Source organism: Alexandromys fortis, unplaced genomic scaffold (assembly GCF_014885135.2).
Source record: "Alexandromys fortis isolate MF-2015 unplaced genomic scaffold, M_Fortis_MF-2015_v1.1 scaffold_144, whole genome shotgun sequence".
Taxonomy (NCBI): Eukaryota; Metazoa; Chordata; class Mammalia; order Rodentia; family Cricetidae; genus Alexandromys; species Alexandromys fortis.
Window position 1 is genome coordinate 183,777 of NW_026068021.1, and position 15,073 is coordinate 198,849.

General features: G+C 52.1%; 1 protein-coding gene across 9 annotated transcripts in view; it reads left to right on the plus strand.

Moving 5' to 3' along the window:
• The window catches only part of Tnrc18 (trinucleotide repeat containing 18), a 107,087-nt gene that overhangs the window by 83,651 nt on the left and 8,363 nt on the right, over positions 1 to 15,073 (plus strand). For all 9 annotated transcript variants that reach the window (XM_050163265.1, XM_050163258.1, XM_050163262.1 and 6 more), the window contains 7 exons: positions 3,177 to 3,604; positions 6,361 to 6,510; positions 7,076 to 7,217; positions 9,412 to 9,529; positions 10,008 to 10,083; positions 10,176 to 10,284; positions 14,463 to 14,579. In XM_050163265.1, coding sequence (XP_050019222.1) covers positions 3,177 to 3,604; positions 6,361 to 6,510; positions 7,076 to 7,217; positions 9,412 to 9,529; positions 10,008 to 10,083; positions 10,176 to 10,284; positions 14,463 to 14,579 — 1,140 coding nt within the window. The remainder of the gene's footprint in view (positions 1 to 3,176; positions 3,605 to 6,360; positions 6,511 to 7,075; positions 7,218 to 9,411; positions 9,530 to 10,007; positions 10,084 to 10,175; positions 10,285 to 14,462; positions 14,580 to 15,073) is intronic.

Consider the following 15,073-nt stretch of genomic DNA (forward strand, 5'->3'; position numbering starts at 1 on the left):
CCACCAGGATGACCTTGAACTCCTACCTTTGCCTGTGTCCTGGGGATCAAGCTATGTTGGCTAAGCTTGTACATCAAGGGCCTTAACCCGCCGAGCTATCTTTCTGAGCTTGCTGAGCTGTCTTACTGATAAAAGACAATTTAAGAGGGAAAAAAAGTTTATTTTGGCTCGCAATTATAGTTTACAGTCTTCAAAAGCAGGACAGTCACGGTGGCAGGGACCTCACAGAGCTGAGCACATTTTCAGCCACAGTTAAGAACAGGGAGAAAAACGGATGCATGAGCTTTGTTGCTCAGCCTAGGGGATGACGCCACCCACAGTGGGCTGGATCTTCTTACCTCAGTTAATATAATAAAGACGATACCCACGGGCATGCCCACAGGACAACTTGACCCAGACAATCCCTCCTTAGGACTCTTCCCAGGTGACCACAGCTGAGTTGACCTATAAGGACTTGTCTTCGATCAGGTCCCTATAGCTCTGGGGGGGTCAGTAAACCCTTATTTCCAGTTCTACAGTTTCCACTTGGCAGTTTCTTTGATGGTCTCATTTCTTTAGTGAAATTTCCATGCATTGAAAACTGATTTTGGGACTGGGGATTTGCTCAGTTGGTGGTAAACTGTTGAGCATGCACAGGTCTCTGAATGTCACCCACAGGTAAACTAGGCATGCTGGTGCACATTGCTCTAGAGACAAGGGAGGTGGGTTGGAAGTTCAAGGTCATCCTGACACTGGGTTTGGTGCTGAAGTAGGCTACTTGAGACAGAGGTGGAAGGGGAGGGATATGAATTGGTTTATTTTTATTTTTATTTTTTTTTTGCTCTTACTCTGTAGCCCAGGCTGGCCTGAAATTTGCTCTCTTCCTTAACCAGCCCTGGATGCTCAAGTTGCAGGCTTATGATGCCTGGCTGCAGTGGTGGCATTGGAGAGTTCATTGGTCAGCCCGTGTTAGCTTCATCTTAGGGTCAGGTTCTTTGTGTTTTGTGGGTTTGTGTGTGAGCATTATGGAGAAGGAGTTGGTCAGAGAGAGAGCTTTATTTTTCCTAAGTGAGTATTTCTCTTCTTTCAGTAAATAGAAATTTAACAGGACTTACGTCGTCTTTCTAGTCTTTGTTTAAGGTGTGTGTGTGTTTGTGTGTGTGAGTGCATGCACACGCGTGCGTGCCTGTGGCATATGGTAATTCCCCAGTTTTCTGAGGCAGCACCTCTCACTCCCTGGCACTCGCTCCCTAAGGAGGCTAGGCCAGAGCCCCTGTCTCTGCACCCTCAGCTCTTGGTTCACAAGTCACTACCATACCTGGCTTTCTTACTTAGGCGCTGGGAATTGGACTCAAGTCCTTGGGCTCTCTAGACTGAACCCTCCCCGTGTCCTCCAGGGCAGTTTCTGCTGACCAAGCTGCTCTGAGTCTGTTCTGTGGGTAGTTGGCTGTAGGGCTCGTTATCAGGTGCTGCTAGGCGCAGTTTGGAATGGCCTCTCCTCTGCTAGTTCTTTAGGTCTCTCCTGTTGTCTGAGGTTAAGATTCATTTTGTTGGCACGGAATTCTTCCACCTCGCCCTGAATTCCTGAGTGCTAGGCCGAGGGTGCAAGGCCGAGGTCTGACCCCTGTAGCTTTAGCTTTTCTCCCAAGAGCACTTTCTCCAGTGTTTTCCACCAGGATGACCTTGAACTCCTACCTTTGCCTCCCAAGTGCTTGAGATTGTGGACCTGTGTCACCAGGTAGGTTTTATGCTGTGCTGGGGACAGCACCCAGGACTTCGGGCTTGCTAGGCTAGCAACTCTTTTGTTGTTGTTTGTTTGTTTTTCTGTTGTAGAAGACAGGGTTTCTCTGTGTAGCCCTGGTTGTCCTGGAACTCTCTCTTGTAGACCAGGCTGGCATTGATCTCAAAGACCCACCTGCCTCTACCTCCCAAGTACTGGGATTAAAGGCATGCGCCACCATTGCCTAGCTATAGGCTAGAAACTCTTGACTGCTGTGCCACACTCCAGAGCCCCCAAAGCTCACAATGCCCGAGCTCTATGGCCTGAACGCTCATCTTGTACAGGAATGCACCCCTGCCTCCACCTCCCGCTGCTTCCCTGTGCAGTTCATCAGGGAGAAGCTTATTAACAAGTTAATTAACAAGCTCTTTAAGCTTTGAAGGGACTTCTCAAGGGCCGCCTCCCACCCCATCCCTGCCACTGTGGCTGCCTCTGAGAGCGCTGTGCCTCCCATGGGGGTCCCGTGAGCAGACTGGGAGTCGGTAGGGCTGGGGGTGGGCCCTCAGCTCCTCTGCTGGAGGTTGCTGGTCTTCTAGGGGATTGTCAACCCGGGGATTGTCAACCCGGCAGGGTATCTGGTTTGTGGGATGATAGACATACCCTTTATTTTAGCCTTTATTTCAAAGGGACGTGCCACCAACTGGAGCCCCCGAATGCTGCTCCTGGGGGCTAGCTCTGTATTTGAGGTTTGGGGACAGGAGAGACCCCAAGAGAACTCAGCTATTTTTAGGCCAGAGCAGGCTGAGATAGGCCACAGTACGGATGGAGACGCTAGAAGAATGGAGTCAGAGGGACTATGAACAGAGAGGGAGCACCCTGGAGGATCGGAGGATGGGGTGGGTTGCAGCGTGACTGTGTTTCCCAGTTCAAGGTCGTTATGCCCTGGGCTGAGGGAACGGCTTCTCAGAGAGCCAGGACATAAGGAAGAGGGTTTCCATTGTGTAGGGAAATGTTACACCACCTGAAGATGGGGGATGGGACCACTCAGGAGCCTCCCAACAGAGAGTGGGCCTGACTGATTTAGGACCCCAAGAGCAGGAAGGGGCTCTGTCAGGGGGAGGAAGATGGGCCTCAAGCTTGGGGCTTTCCCCACAGCCTCTTTGTGCAGTCCTTGCATCAACCTGCCTGGTTTGGGGCTTTTCTGAGAGACAGTGTAGAGGCACCTGTGGGCCTAGGGCCTACATATCTTAGCAGTGCTCTTGGGTAAGAGTGGGGAGCAGCCATGGGATAGGAGAGGGGGCTCGGGTGAGCCCTTGTCTTTCTCTGAGCCTCAGTTTACCTCCTGATAACAGGAGAGGGTGCCACTGGTGGGGATGGACCTGTGGATTTCTTACTGGTGGCCTTGCAGGTCTAAATGAAAGGGAAGGCCCTTGGAGACCCTACCCACCAACTCCCTCCTCCTCCTTTAAACATCCAGGTACAGAGTTCGAGTACACAGACTCGGAGAGTGAAGTCAAGGTTCCCAAGCAGCCATCTGCTGGGCTGCTGAGGCCCAAGAAGGGAGTTGGGGAGCCAGGCCAGTCTATGGTTGCTCCTGTACCTGGTGCCCGGGCCTCCGGTCCCACCAGCCCAGACAAAACCAAGCTGGCCTCAGAAAAGGGACGCAAAGCCCGGAAAATACGTGGCCCCAAGGAACCCGGCTTCGAGGCAGGGCCAGAGGCCAGTGATGATGACCTGTGGACTCGACGCCGGAGCGAGCGCATCTTCTTGCATGATGCCTCAGCCGCCGTCCAGGCGCCCAGCAACACGGCACCGACACCCAAGCCCGGCCGCTGTGGCAAGGGTGGTGCCCCAAGCCCACGCAAGGACACTGGCCGAGCCAAGGACAGGAAGGACCCCAGAAAGGTAAGGGGCTCAGCACAGGTCCCCTGGTCTCCATCCTGTGGCTTTGATGTCAGCAGTCTGCCCTTGGAAGGGACAACCATGTTTAATGGTCAGGAAGAACCTTGTTTCCTCCTCCTGTTCACCCATCATCTAAGAATATTAAAAATGTAAATTAACACTGGGAACCTGTGTTAACTATAACAAAATAACTAACACAATCAATTTATAAAGAAGAGATTTCTGGGTTTGGTGACTCTTGCATATAACCCCAGCACTTGGATTATTTGGTTGGGGTGTGTGTGTGTGTGTGTGTGTGTGTGTGTGTATGTGTGTGTGTGTGTGCGCGTGCGTGCACATGTGCATGTGTGTGTGCCATGGCACATGTGTGGAGCCAAAGAAAACTTTCTGCAGTCTGTTCTCTCCTTTCACCCATTTGCGGGTTCTGACGATCAAAACCCTGGGCACCAGGCTTGCAGGAAAAGCCCGTTTGCCTACTGAGCCATCTCATCAGCTCTTTTTTTTTTTTAATATTTAAATTTTACTTTATTGTTGCATCAAAAAATCTTTTTCTGTCAAAAAGTATGATACATCCATCTCATCAGCTCTTGTTCGGATTTTTTAGACAGGGTCTCTTGTAGTCTAGGCTGGCCTTGAACTTCTTCTGATCCTTCTGCCACTACCGCATACATGTTGTAGTCTTGAGGTCTGAAGCACAGTTTCAGTGTGCTGGTCCCCTAAGCTGTTGCATTTAACTCCAGGCCTTCAGCAGAGATTTACAATGTCAGCGTGTGGGTGCCACCTTCTGTGACGGTTTGCTGGACACCTAGGTTATTTCCAGTTCTTTATTTGGATGTCCCCATTTGAACGGCATTGGTCAGTTCCCACTGCACCTGCAGGGCCGAGTACCTAGATCTCTATAATGAGATATCCAGGAGAAGGTCCTCCATTGCAGAGCCCTGGGAAGTCTCACACATCCACAGGTGGCTGGGCAGCAGCTAAGCAGTGTGCCCTTCCAGGAATATGGCTGCTAGAACTCATTGGTAAGGTTTTATTGTTGTTCTTGTTGGGTTTGGATAGCATTTCAGTGAGTAATTAAATAAACCTGGCTCCTCCATGCCATGGGACAGCTCTCTGTAAAACAGAGCCTCTGTAAGATGCCAGTGGTGCTCGTGCAGGACTTTAGTGAATCTGTGTTGAACAAAACTAAATGTAGAGTGTTCACCTATATCTCAGGTGGTATGTGTGTTATGCCACAGTTTTTAAGAAGGTTAAAGGCTGGAGGCTCCATTGTGAAGTGCTTACTTAGGATTCCTCAGTAAGACACAGTGGGCGTGGCTCGGTGGTAGAGCCCCTGCCTAGAATTCCCCAGTGAGGTGCTGGGGTGTGGCTCGGTGGTAGAGCCCCTGCCTAGAATCCCCCAGTGAGGGGCTGGGGTGTGGCCCGGTGGTAGAGCCCCTGCCTAGAATCCTCCAGTGAGGGGCTGGGGTGTGGCTCAGTGGTAGAGTACCTGCCTAGAATCCCCAGTGAGACACTGGAGACATGGCTAAGACATGGTAAAGCCCCCTCCTAACATGCTTAAGGCTCTGAGTTTATGAAACATCCCCAGCAAAGAAAACAAAAAGTTAATATGTGAATGTTTCTGTGTGGTTACCTGGCTGTGTGTGCTTTCTGGGAAGTTCTGTGAGGCCATACCGGCTGCCAGTAGGAGGATTGTTGCAGAAGCTCTCACACTTTAGCACTTTTTTGGTTTGTCTGTTGGTACAATAAATTATACGGAAATGATAAATTAATTGTGAGGCCTGGCAGGATGGCTCAATGGGTAAAAGCAGTTGCTACCAGGCCTGAGCATTGATACCTGAGTTCAACCCCTAGAACCTACGTTGTGGAAAGAGAGAAGTGATTCTGGCAGGTGGTCCTCTGCCCACCACGTGCACACTTGGCACAGACATACACTCAAATACACGCACACACATACAATAAGTATAGAAAACGTCAGAAAGGAATAGTAGCTGGTGATGAGAATTGAGAACACGTGTATGGAGAGAGGAGTGTCTGCTCTGTCTCAGGTGTGGCGTGACGAAGGTCCCATGGTCGTGGGAGGCGCTCCTGGCAGGGACCCTGCAGGCAGCAGGGCTGGCAGGGGAGAGGTCCCCGCACCAGGTGAAGGATGAACTCAAGTCAGCACTGCTTGGGCAGTGCTGGGTCAGAACTCCCAGAGTCTGGAGTCTCTGTTTACTCTCCCACGTGACAGTTGTTACAGTAAAGCTTCCAGGATGGTGATGTCTAACCTCCCTTGCAAAGTAGCAAGGCACCTGAGACCTTTGCAGTGCAAATGAGTCCGATTGACAGATAAAACAGAGCTGGGGTGAGAGTCTAGAGGAAGGATTTGCAATAAGCATAGGATGGATTCTCCTGATGGGGGATGCAGAGCGCCTGGGGCCTCTTTCATAGGATGGCTCTCTTCACTGAGAGACAAAGCTCAGGGTCGGGGCCTAGGCTGTTGGGGGTTCAGGAAGGCTGGCTCCATAGCAGAGTGAAAGGTCACCAGGATGTCAGCCAGCATCCACCCCAGCCTCCTGAGTGAAGACGGCAGACATCTTCTTTCTCTGAAGAAGAGAGGCCTGGACCTCCTAATGCATTTCAGGAGCTACGGCTCCCCCCGCCCCCCAGCAGCCCCCACCTCCTCACCTGAGCAGCCTGGCCCCAGCCCCCCCCTCACCTGAGCAGCCTGACCTCCATGCCCTCTGACAAACTCTCCCTTTTGTTTTCCCCTCTAGAAGAAGAAAGGGAAAGAGGCTGGGTCAGCAGCCACGCTGCCACCAGCCCGGGTGCCCACCCTGCCCGACTCGAGGGCACCTCACACAGGGCCCCTGGCGACTGCCAGACGGAGCAAGGCCAAGGCCAAAGGGAAGGAGGCGAAGAAAGAGGTAAATTGAGGCTGGATCGGGGCTCAGTTCCAGGGGTGGGCCCGCAGTGTCCTCATCCATTGTGTTGTTGTTGTGTGTGTGTGTGTCCCCTCCCCCGTGCTCAGGGTGGTTGTGACAAGTCAGAATGTCCTCTGTGTGCTGGCTCAGTTCTCAACCAAGCCCCTATCTTATTGGGAACCCAGGGACACCCAAACTGCTAGCCTGAGACCTGGCCCTCGGCAGTACTCCCCTCGGGGGGTCCTAAGGCTTTTCTCTGTTGACAGAGGGCCATAGCGTGCCTGCCTGTGCCATCACCATAGCCGAGCTTTCCCTCAGTTTCACTGCACATGGCCAGAGCTCAGTTTCTCTTAAGGTAGAGGCCAAGGTGTCCACCGTGATAGCCTGAGGAGAGGGTACTGAGCACTGAGTACCAGGTACTGTGCTGAGTACACAAGGCTTGGGCCACACTGCTCATATCCATGCCTCCGCAAACTGACCCTGGCCCTGGCTTTCCGAGGAACGCTCCCAGAACGGCAGAATGACCCGTGGCTTGTGCAAACCTATCTGTGTATGTGTTCTCCCCCAGAACCGAGGAAAAGGAGGTGCAGTGAGCAAACTGATGGAGTCCATGGCAGCAGAGGAGGACTTTGAACCAAACCAGGACTCAAGCTTCTCTGAGGATGAGCACTTGCCCCGAGGTGGGGCCACCGAGCGACCTTTGACCCCAGGTGAGTGTCCTGAGAGTCTGCAGTGGTGGTGATGGGGTTACCTGGCAGTGTGGGGCGCTCAGCCCAGGCTGAAGCTCTGAGGCAGGGGGTGGGGGGCTCAGCTCCAGCCGAGCCAGCCTGTGGTGTGGAAAGTGAGGGGTGGGGTAGGCAGAGGAGACCCTTGCAGTGTCTGAGTGACACAGGTCTCCACAACTTATGTATGTCTTACTGTAAACCTGGCTGTGCGGGAGACAGGGAGACAAGCCGGAAGCTGCTGGCAGCGAGTCTCAGCTGCCTTTGGGACAACATGGCGGGGGACGGGGGACGGACAAGGGCAACAGAGGCAAGTTAGAGCATGATGGGGTTTAGGTAGGAGAATGGACGGAATGTGGGGGGTGGGGTCGTTTGAGCAGATGTGTAAGGATTGATGCTGATGCTGGGGGGGTCTATGAGGTGGGTCCCAGGAGTATGAACGGCCACACACTTGAGTGAGATGGCTACGGTTTGGAGGTGTTTCAAGGATGCCCTGAGGAGGGCACTTGGTCTGAGCTAGGAGGAGTGACGATGGATGTGAACTGTTGGGAGAGCTAGGCTATCCCTGTTGGGTATCGTGGTCATTCTGGTGACGGATCAGCCAGCCACATCCTCACATCTGTGTCTAGGCGACAGCACTGACCCCAGCAGGCGCACTGAGGGCGTGTGCTGATGTGTGGTCCACGCTACAGCACTGTGCTGCTGGTCAAGGACCAGAGTGGTGCAGCCAGGGCCCATGTGGGTGACTGAGAACCAGGAGTGTTGTGAGGCACTGCAGGCCGCTTCCCTGCCGCCCCAACTCCCAGCTGCCAGCTAGATCTAGCTTATGCCCGGGAAATAATTACACGGAAACTGTATTCTTTTAAATACTGCTTGGCCCATTATATCTAGCCTTTTCTCGGCTAACTCTCACACTTGGACTAGCCCATTTCTAATATTCTGTGTAGCCCACGAGGTGGCTTACCAGGGAAGATCTTAACCTGCGTCTGTCTGGAGTGGGAGAATCATGGCGACTCACTTGACTCAGCTTCTTTCTCCCAGCATTCTGTTCTGTTTACTCCACCCACCTAAGGGTTGGCCTATCAAGAGGCCTAGGCAGTTTCTTTATTAATAAGAAATCACTCCCACATCACAGGAGGTCTCCCCTGTCTCTGTGTAGAGCTAGCTGTCTCTTTTCTGCTGCCCAATGCTGGCATTCTCAAGCCCAGCTTAAAGGTGTGTGATGTTCCCTCTGTCCGTGAGCGTGGGTCTTGGGGCGTGGGATTTTCTTCCATTGTGAGACTCCAGAGCTGCCTGATTTTTATTTATTTATTTATTTGAACTCCACACAGGCTGAGCCACATCCTCAGCCCACTGGCTTTTGGGGGCCCCTTATTCTTGGATTCTAGGCAGGTTGACTGTGGTGGAGCCACACTCCAGCCACTCACTGGGAGATTCTAGGTAGGTGCTCTCCCACTGAGTCACACCCCAGCCCATCACTGGGGATTCTAGGCAGGGGCTCTACCACTGAGCCACATCCAGCCCCTCACTGGGGGATTCTAGGCAGGGGCTCTACCACTGAGCTCTGCCCTCAGCCTGCTTTCTAACTTTTCAAGGTGGAATTTCACTAAGTTGCCCCAGCTAGCCTGAGCTTACAATGTAGCTTAGGCTGGCCGTGCATCTTCAGTCTTCCTGTCTCTTGTGCCATTGGGATGCCCCCAGTTGGGCTCTTTACAGAGGCCAGGTGCATAAGAGTGTATTGAGAAGAGAAAGGGAGGGGCTAAGACTTGGGGTGGACCATCCCTGTGGGGCCTCAGGTGGAGAAAAAGAACACCGTTCTAGGAACATAGTGTTGAAGGAAGGAACCCTCAACATCTGTTAGGGTACTTCCCAGCCCAGAACCTCAAGAATATTGATCTATGGAATGAAAGGGTTTGCTATTCCTGGCTTGGCATTTACCTGAGGCCTTCCTAGTTGTCTATAAAGTCTGGGAAGAGGGGCTGCCCATCCCTCAACCCGTGTGCACATGGGATCCAGTGTGGACAGTGGACAGCCATGTCCACACGTGTCCTACAGCTTTACCTGGACACCCCAGAGCCCTCGTTTCCTAGAAGGGGCCTGTGGAGTCATCCAGGAAGGCCTGGGGAAGTCTCCCCTAGACATGCACTGATGCTCCCTGGCTTCGCCGCCCATCCCTCTGCAGCTCCCCGCTCCTGCATCATTGACAAGGACGAGCTAAAGGACGGCCTGCGCGTGCTGATCCCGATGGACGACAAGCTGCTGTACGCGGGCCACGTACAGACGGTGCACTCGCCGGACATGTGAGTGCCTTCTGTGGGGTATTCCGGCTCAGCTTCCACGCCCATGTCTGGTTCTGCCGTGAGGCCACCTGGGTTCTCCCCTCTCTGGGCTGGGAGAGCATCAGTGTACGGGGTTCTGGGGAGTCACTAAGGCCAGTAGTTGGGAGTTGCGTCAGAGTAGACCCCCAACTTCTGCTGGGCGGAGCTAGGCCTTTGGGACCCAGCAGGAAGTGGGTAAGTGAGGTGTGTAGCTCTCCTTTGGAACTGGAGGTCTGACTGGGCATGACGTCCAGCCCCTGAATTATATCAACAAGAAAGTTCGGTATAGGAAGGGTGAGAACACAATCCATGTTTTCGTATATGTTAATAAATACCACAAGCCAATTCCCACGGACCAAGTGGCCAAGCTGGTAGTACTCTGTCTGGGGTAGCACAGCCTCTGGAAGGAAGTGGGTTCTCTGGCCACTGCCCCATTGTATGTTTGGCCCTGACCTTGCAGATACCGCGTAGTGGTGGAAGGCGAGCGTGGGAACCGTCCCCACATCTACTGCCTGGAGCAGCTGCTGCAGGAGGCGGTGAGTGGGAGGGGGTGCGGTGACCCCACGGCCCGGAGGGAGGGGGCTTCGCTCCTGGTCACCCTCTGACCCTCAACGCTGTACTTCACCAGATTATAGACGTGAGGCCGGCCTCTACACGCTTCTTGCCCCAGGGGACCAGGATTGCCGCCTACTGGAGCCAGCAATACCGCTGCCTCTATCCAGGCACGGTGGTCCGAGGTGAGACACGCAGTCCTAATAAGTCATTATCAGTTCATCTGGTCGATGCAGTCAGCTTCCGGCTGACTTCATTGGAGAGGCAGCTGCTGGTTTGCATAACCGAACTCCAGGGAGGGCTTTCTGGTTATGGCTTGATCCGGGTTCTGTTCTGCTGAAGTAGGCAGGACTCGGGCTCTTGGAATCTGGCTACATACCAGCTTTCTTGGGAAAGTGTTACACCTTCACGAAGCCTGTCTCGCCCTCCTGGTTTTCCTGGTCAGTGGGTGACTGGCTTGGCTCATAACATTTGTTGAGGCTTCTGCAGGGAGTCCACAGAGGTGGGCTCATTGTAATCCTGTTCTTGCCGCTAAGGAGTGAAGCTGGCTTTCCTTCTCCATGGACAGTGTATCACCAGGGATTTTCCATTGCTGGAAAACCTAGAGAAAATATCAGGGCGGAAGGACCTCTGTTGACTTGCAGTCTAGGCAGGCTAGATTGACTCTGTTGATTCTGGGTCTGTTCAGAGTAGAGCGGCACAATCACATGACCAAGGCTGCTCACAGGCTTCATGGGAAGCAGAGAGTGTGAGGAGACCAGTAGTCAGGTACAACCTTTAGAGAGCCTGTCTCCAGTGACCTTCTCCTCCAGTGAGGCTCTGCTGCTGAAGGTTCCCACCCTGTGTTAGCACACCAGCATCTGGGTGTGAAGTATTCGGCATGTGGAAAAGCCGGGATGTTGTTAGCCCCACAGAGAGTGGATGGTGGGCAGATGGAAATACATAGGCTGGGGGCTGGGATGAGGACTTGGGCTCAGAATGCTTGCTTCAACATCATGAAAATTAGAGTTCAGATCCCAGCCCCTGTGTAACAAGCTGCATTTTCTATACACACGTGGAGTGCCAGTTCTGTAGGGTGTGGAGACAGGAGGATCACCGAGCTCACAGAAAATGTGGGCCTCTGATTTCAGGGAAAGATTCTGCCTTGACGGAATAGGTGGAGAGTGACAGAGAGGGTAACTGATGCCCTCTGCTGACCTCTGATGCCCTCTGCTGACCTCTGATGCCCTCTGCTGACCTCTGCATGCAAGTGCGCATGCATGCATGCACACACGCACAAGCACACACACACACACATACTCTGTCGTTCACACAGTCACATGTATATAAACAAATTAATGAATACGTATTCTAAAGCCAAAAGAATAAAATGGGTAAGGAACTGGAGAAATGGCCCAGTGGTTGAAGATGCTCATTTCTCTTGCAAAAGACCCAAGTGGGGTTCCTAGCAACCCATATGGCAGCTCACAAATGTCTGTAACTCGAGTTTGAGGGAATCTGACGCCCCCTTCTGGCCTCTATGGGCTACTGCATACACATGGTACACAAACACATGCAGGCACACACACATACACGTAAATAAAACTGAATAAGTCTTAATAAAGAAATAAATGGGTACACGAGAAGATAAAGGTGTGTCACACTGACAAGTGGGGCAGATGCTTGCGTAGCTCTAGCCGTAGTCATTCCAAAACCAGGATACCCGGGGATACTGGTGTTGGTTGGACCAGAAGGCCAATCACAGCACACCGCTCAGCTGCTTTGCATTTTACAAACCGGAAGACAGTATGCCATTAAACAGCAGGTGTTCAGGACAGTCTGGGCTACAGGTGCCCATCTGTAAATCACTCATCAAACACCAGAAATCATGTCACTTATGGTAAACATTTATCAGGAGTGGCTTCTGAGATGTTCTGTCTTCAGTACCATGAAGGGCCGGTTTCTGCCAGGGCCCTTGGAGTTTTAGGCCCAAATCTGGCCTGCATCCTAAGGTTCCCCTTGGTCTCATCTGTGTGACATTCTGTCTCATTCGTGGTTCATCTTTTTATTTTAACAGATCTTTCGGTAGTAGCTTGTTTGTTTGGGTATGTGGCTTCACATAGCCCAGGTTAGACTCAAACCCTCTATGTAAACAACGAAGACTTTGACCTTCTGATCTCTCCTGAGTCCAGCTCCCAAGTACTGGGTGTATATACCATCTCACCAAGGAGACACAGTGCCAGGGATGGAACCAGAACTTGGTGTGTTTGTAGCAGGCACTGTGCCAGCTGAGCCCCAGCCTTTCATAGTTCTTGGAGAAAGAGTTCATAGATGATGGTTTATCTGGTCCTATGTGTTACCATCTCTTTAGTCTACCCTCAGTTAGAGACAATTGAGCTGTGTATAAATTCCACACTGGAAATAATTTCCCCTTAATACTTTCCCCTTCCTTTCCCCTTTCTCTGTCTCTGTCTCTCTCCCTCCCTCTTCCCCTTCCTTCTTTTCTTTCTTTTTAGGTTTTTCAATACAGCGTTTCTCTGTGTAGCTCTGACTGCCCTGGAACTGGAACTTGATCTGTAGACCAGGCTGGCCTCAAACTCAGAGATCCACTTGCCTCTGCCTCCCGAGTTTCTCAGGAGGCAGACGTGTGCCACCACACCTGGCTATGTGTGCTTTTTATATTGGGCTTCCAATATTATTTGATGAGTTCAGCATGTTATAATTCCTAAATCTGGTGGCCGAGGAGATGGCTCACTGGATAAAGCAATTTCTTTGCGTGTGTGACGAAGCAGAATTCAGATACCCAGCACCCATATAAATGCCAGGATAGTGGTCTCCCCATAATCCCCAACATGTGGGAGACAGACCTGGGATCCCCAGAACCAGCCACTTAGCCAGATCAGCTGAATCAGTGAGATCTGGGTTCATTGAGAGAGTTCACCTCAGTATGTGAAGTGGAGCGAGATGGAGGATGCCCGCTGTCAACTGCTGGCCTTCACACACATACACACCTGTGAACTTGCACCTGCCCAATCGCACACTTCATACACACGCAGTAAAAATAGGAATTCCTATATCATTACAGGGGCTCGTTTTGCTGTTCTCTCTCTTTAGAACTGTTTAGTCTTCTCATCGTCTCTAGGTTTGCGATCTTGTGAGGATGCCCACGTGTGCGTGCAATGCAGGCTAATACGTGCCAAGACATCCACGTGCACGAGTCTGTTCTCTCCAACCATGTGGCTCCCGGGAATGCAACTCCTGTCTTCAGGCTTAGCAGCAAGCATGTTTACCCACCCAGACTTCTTGCCAGACTTTTCCGCTCCGTTGAGGGTTAATTTGCAAGCAAACCTTTGCTCCATCAGCACACGTATTTTTGGAGATTATCACAGAGGGTGATTTGTTCATTTGTTTGAGATTCCTTTGGCTCTTTCTCGCCTTCTGTGTCCCCTCCTGGTCTAGGTTAGTTTTTTGTTTGGTTGGTTTTGGTTTGGGTTTTTCTTCTTCTTCTCCTCATTAGAGATGGCCCTGGCATCTTTATTGATCCTTCATGAGGAGAGATTGAAGAGCCAGTCTGGAGCTCTGCATGCTGGTGGGTGGGCAGAATCTTCTGCTCAGGGATTCCCCAATCCTGGCCTGTGTAGGTCCTTCCCCCTCAGCTGGCCAGTCTTTGGGGATGTGGGCTTAGCATTTGCATATTGCGAAGGGGCTTGTGACCCCCACGTTCAGTGTGAGGATGCACCCAGTACCCTTCAGTCTAGGGCTGTGAGAGTCCATTCATGGGACTACTCCATTCTTGGCCTTGTTGGCCTCTACTCCTTCCAGAACAGTCAAGCCAAAGCCAAGCCATCCAGGCTTGGGGGCACAGGCCTGCCACCACAGATACTTGGGAAGCTGAGGCAGGAGGATTCCAGGGTCAAGGCCTCTTCCCCAGGCTACAGAGTGAATTCAAACACCAGCTGGGCAACTTAAGTGAGGTCCTGTCTCAACAAATAAAAGTAAAAAAACAGGCTTTGTGGTTGAGTGATGACTTGCATGAGACCACAGTCAACTGTGACTGCCCCTATGGAATCTTCTGGAATGTAGGTATATGCCCCACTTCCTGTCTTTGATATTCAGAGCTGATGTACTGGTAATGCTTTTACAAAATGGTTTTGGGGAGAGTCTTAGATATGAGCAAACCCAGGTATGTGTGTAGTCAGCTATCTCTTCCCCCAGCCGGAAATGAAAGAGCTGGCCTCTGTCCTTGACCTGTGTGGCTCTTAATGCCCACCCCTGCACAACTATGTGTGTGTATATATATATATCCCATGGTCCTCTAAGGCGGTGCCTCTGAACTGGCCTGCAGTCCCAGGAGCCTCCCTCCCTGACTGGCCTTTCCCTTCAGGGCTGCTGGACTTGGAAGATGACGGAGACCTGATCACTGTGGAGTTTGATGACGGAGACACAGGCAGGATTCCCCTCTCACACATCCGCCTCTTGCCACCTGACTACAAAATCCAGTGTGAGTGATGAACTTATGCAGTGGGGATGAGGGAGTGTCCCTAAAGTCCTGGCCCTTGCCTGGCTACTGTTGCCCAGGTTCCCTCCACATATCTTTGGGCTCAGTTTGGCATTTGGTTCTCTCTTCTTTATTTACATTGCTGGGGATGAAACACAGGGTCTTGTATAAGCTAGGCAGGGGCTCTACCACTGAGCCACACCCCAACCCCTCACTGGGAGATTCTAGGCAGGGGCTCTACCACTGAGCCACACCCCAGCCCCTCACTGGGAGATTCTAGGCAGGGGCTCTACCACTGAGCCACACCCCAGCCCCTCACTGGGGGATTCTAGGCAGGTACTCTACCACTGAGTCACACCCCAGCCCCTCACTGGGGATCTGAAGTTCTGGATGCTGGTGGGTAGGCAGGAGTCCTCTGCTTGGGAATTTCCCCAGAGCTCTACCACTGAGCCACACCTCCAGCACTAGAGGATTCTAGGCCCTACTGCTGAACTCCC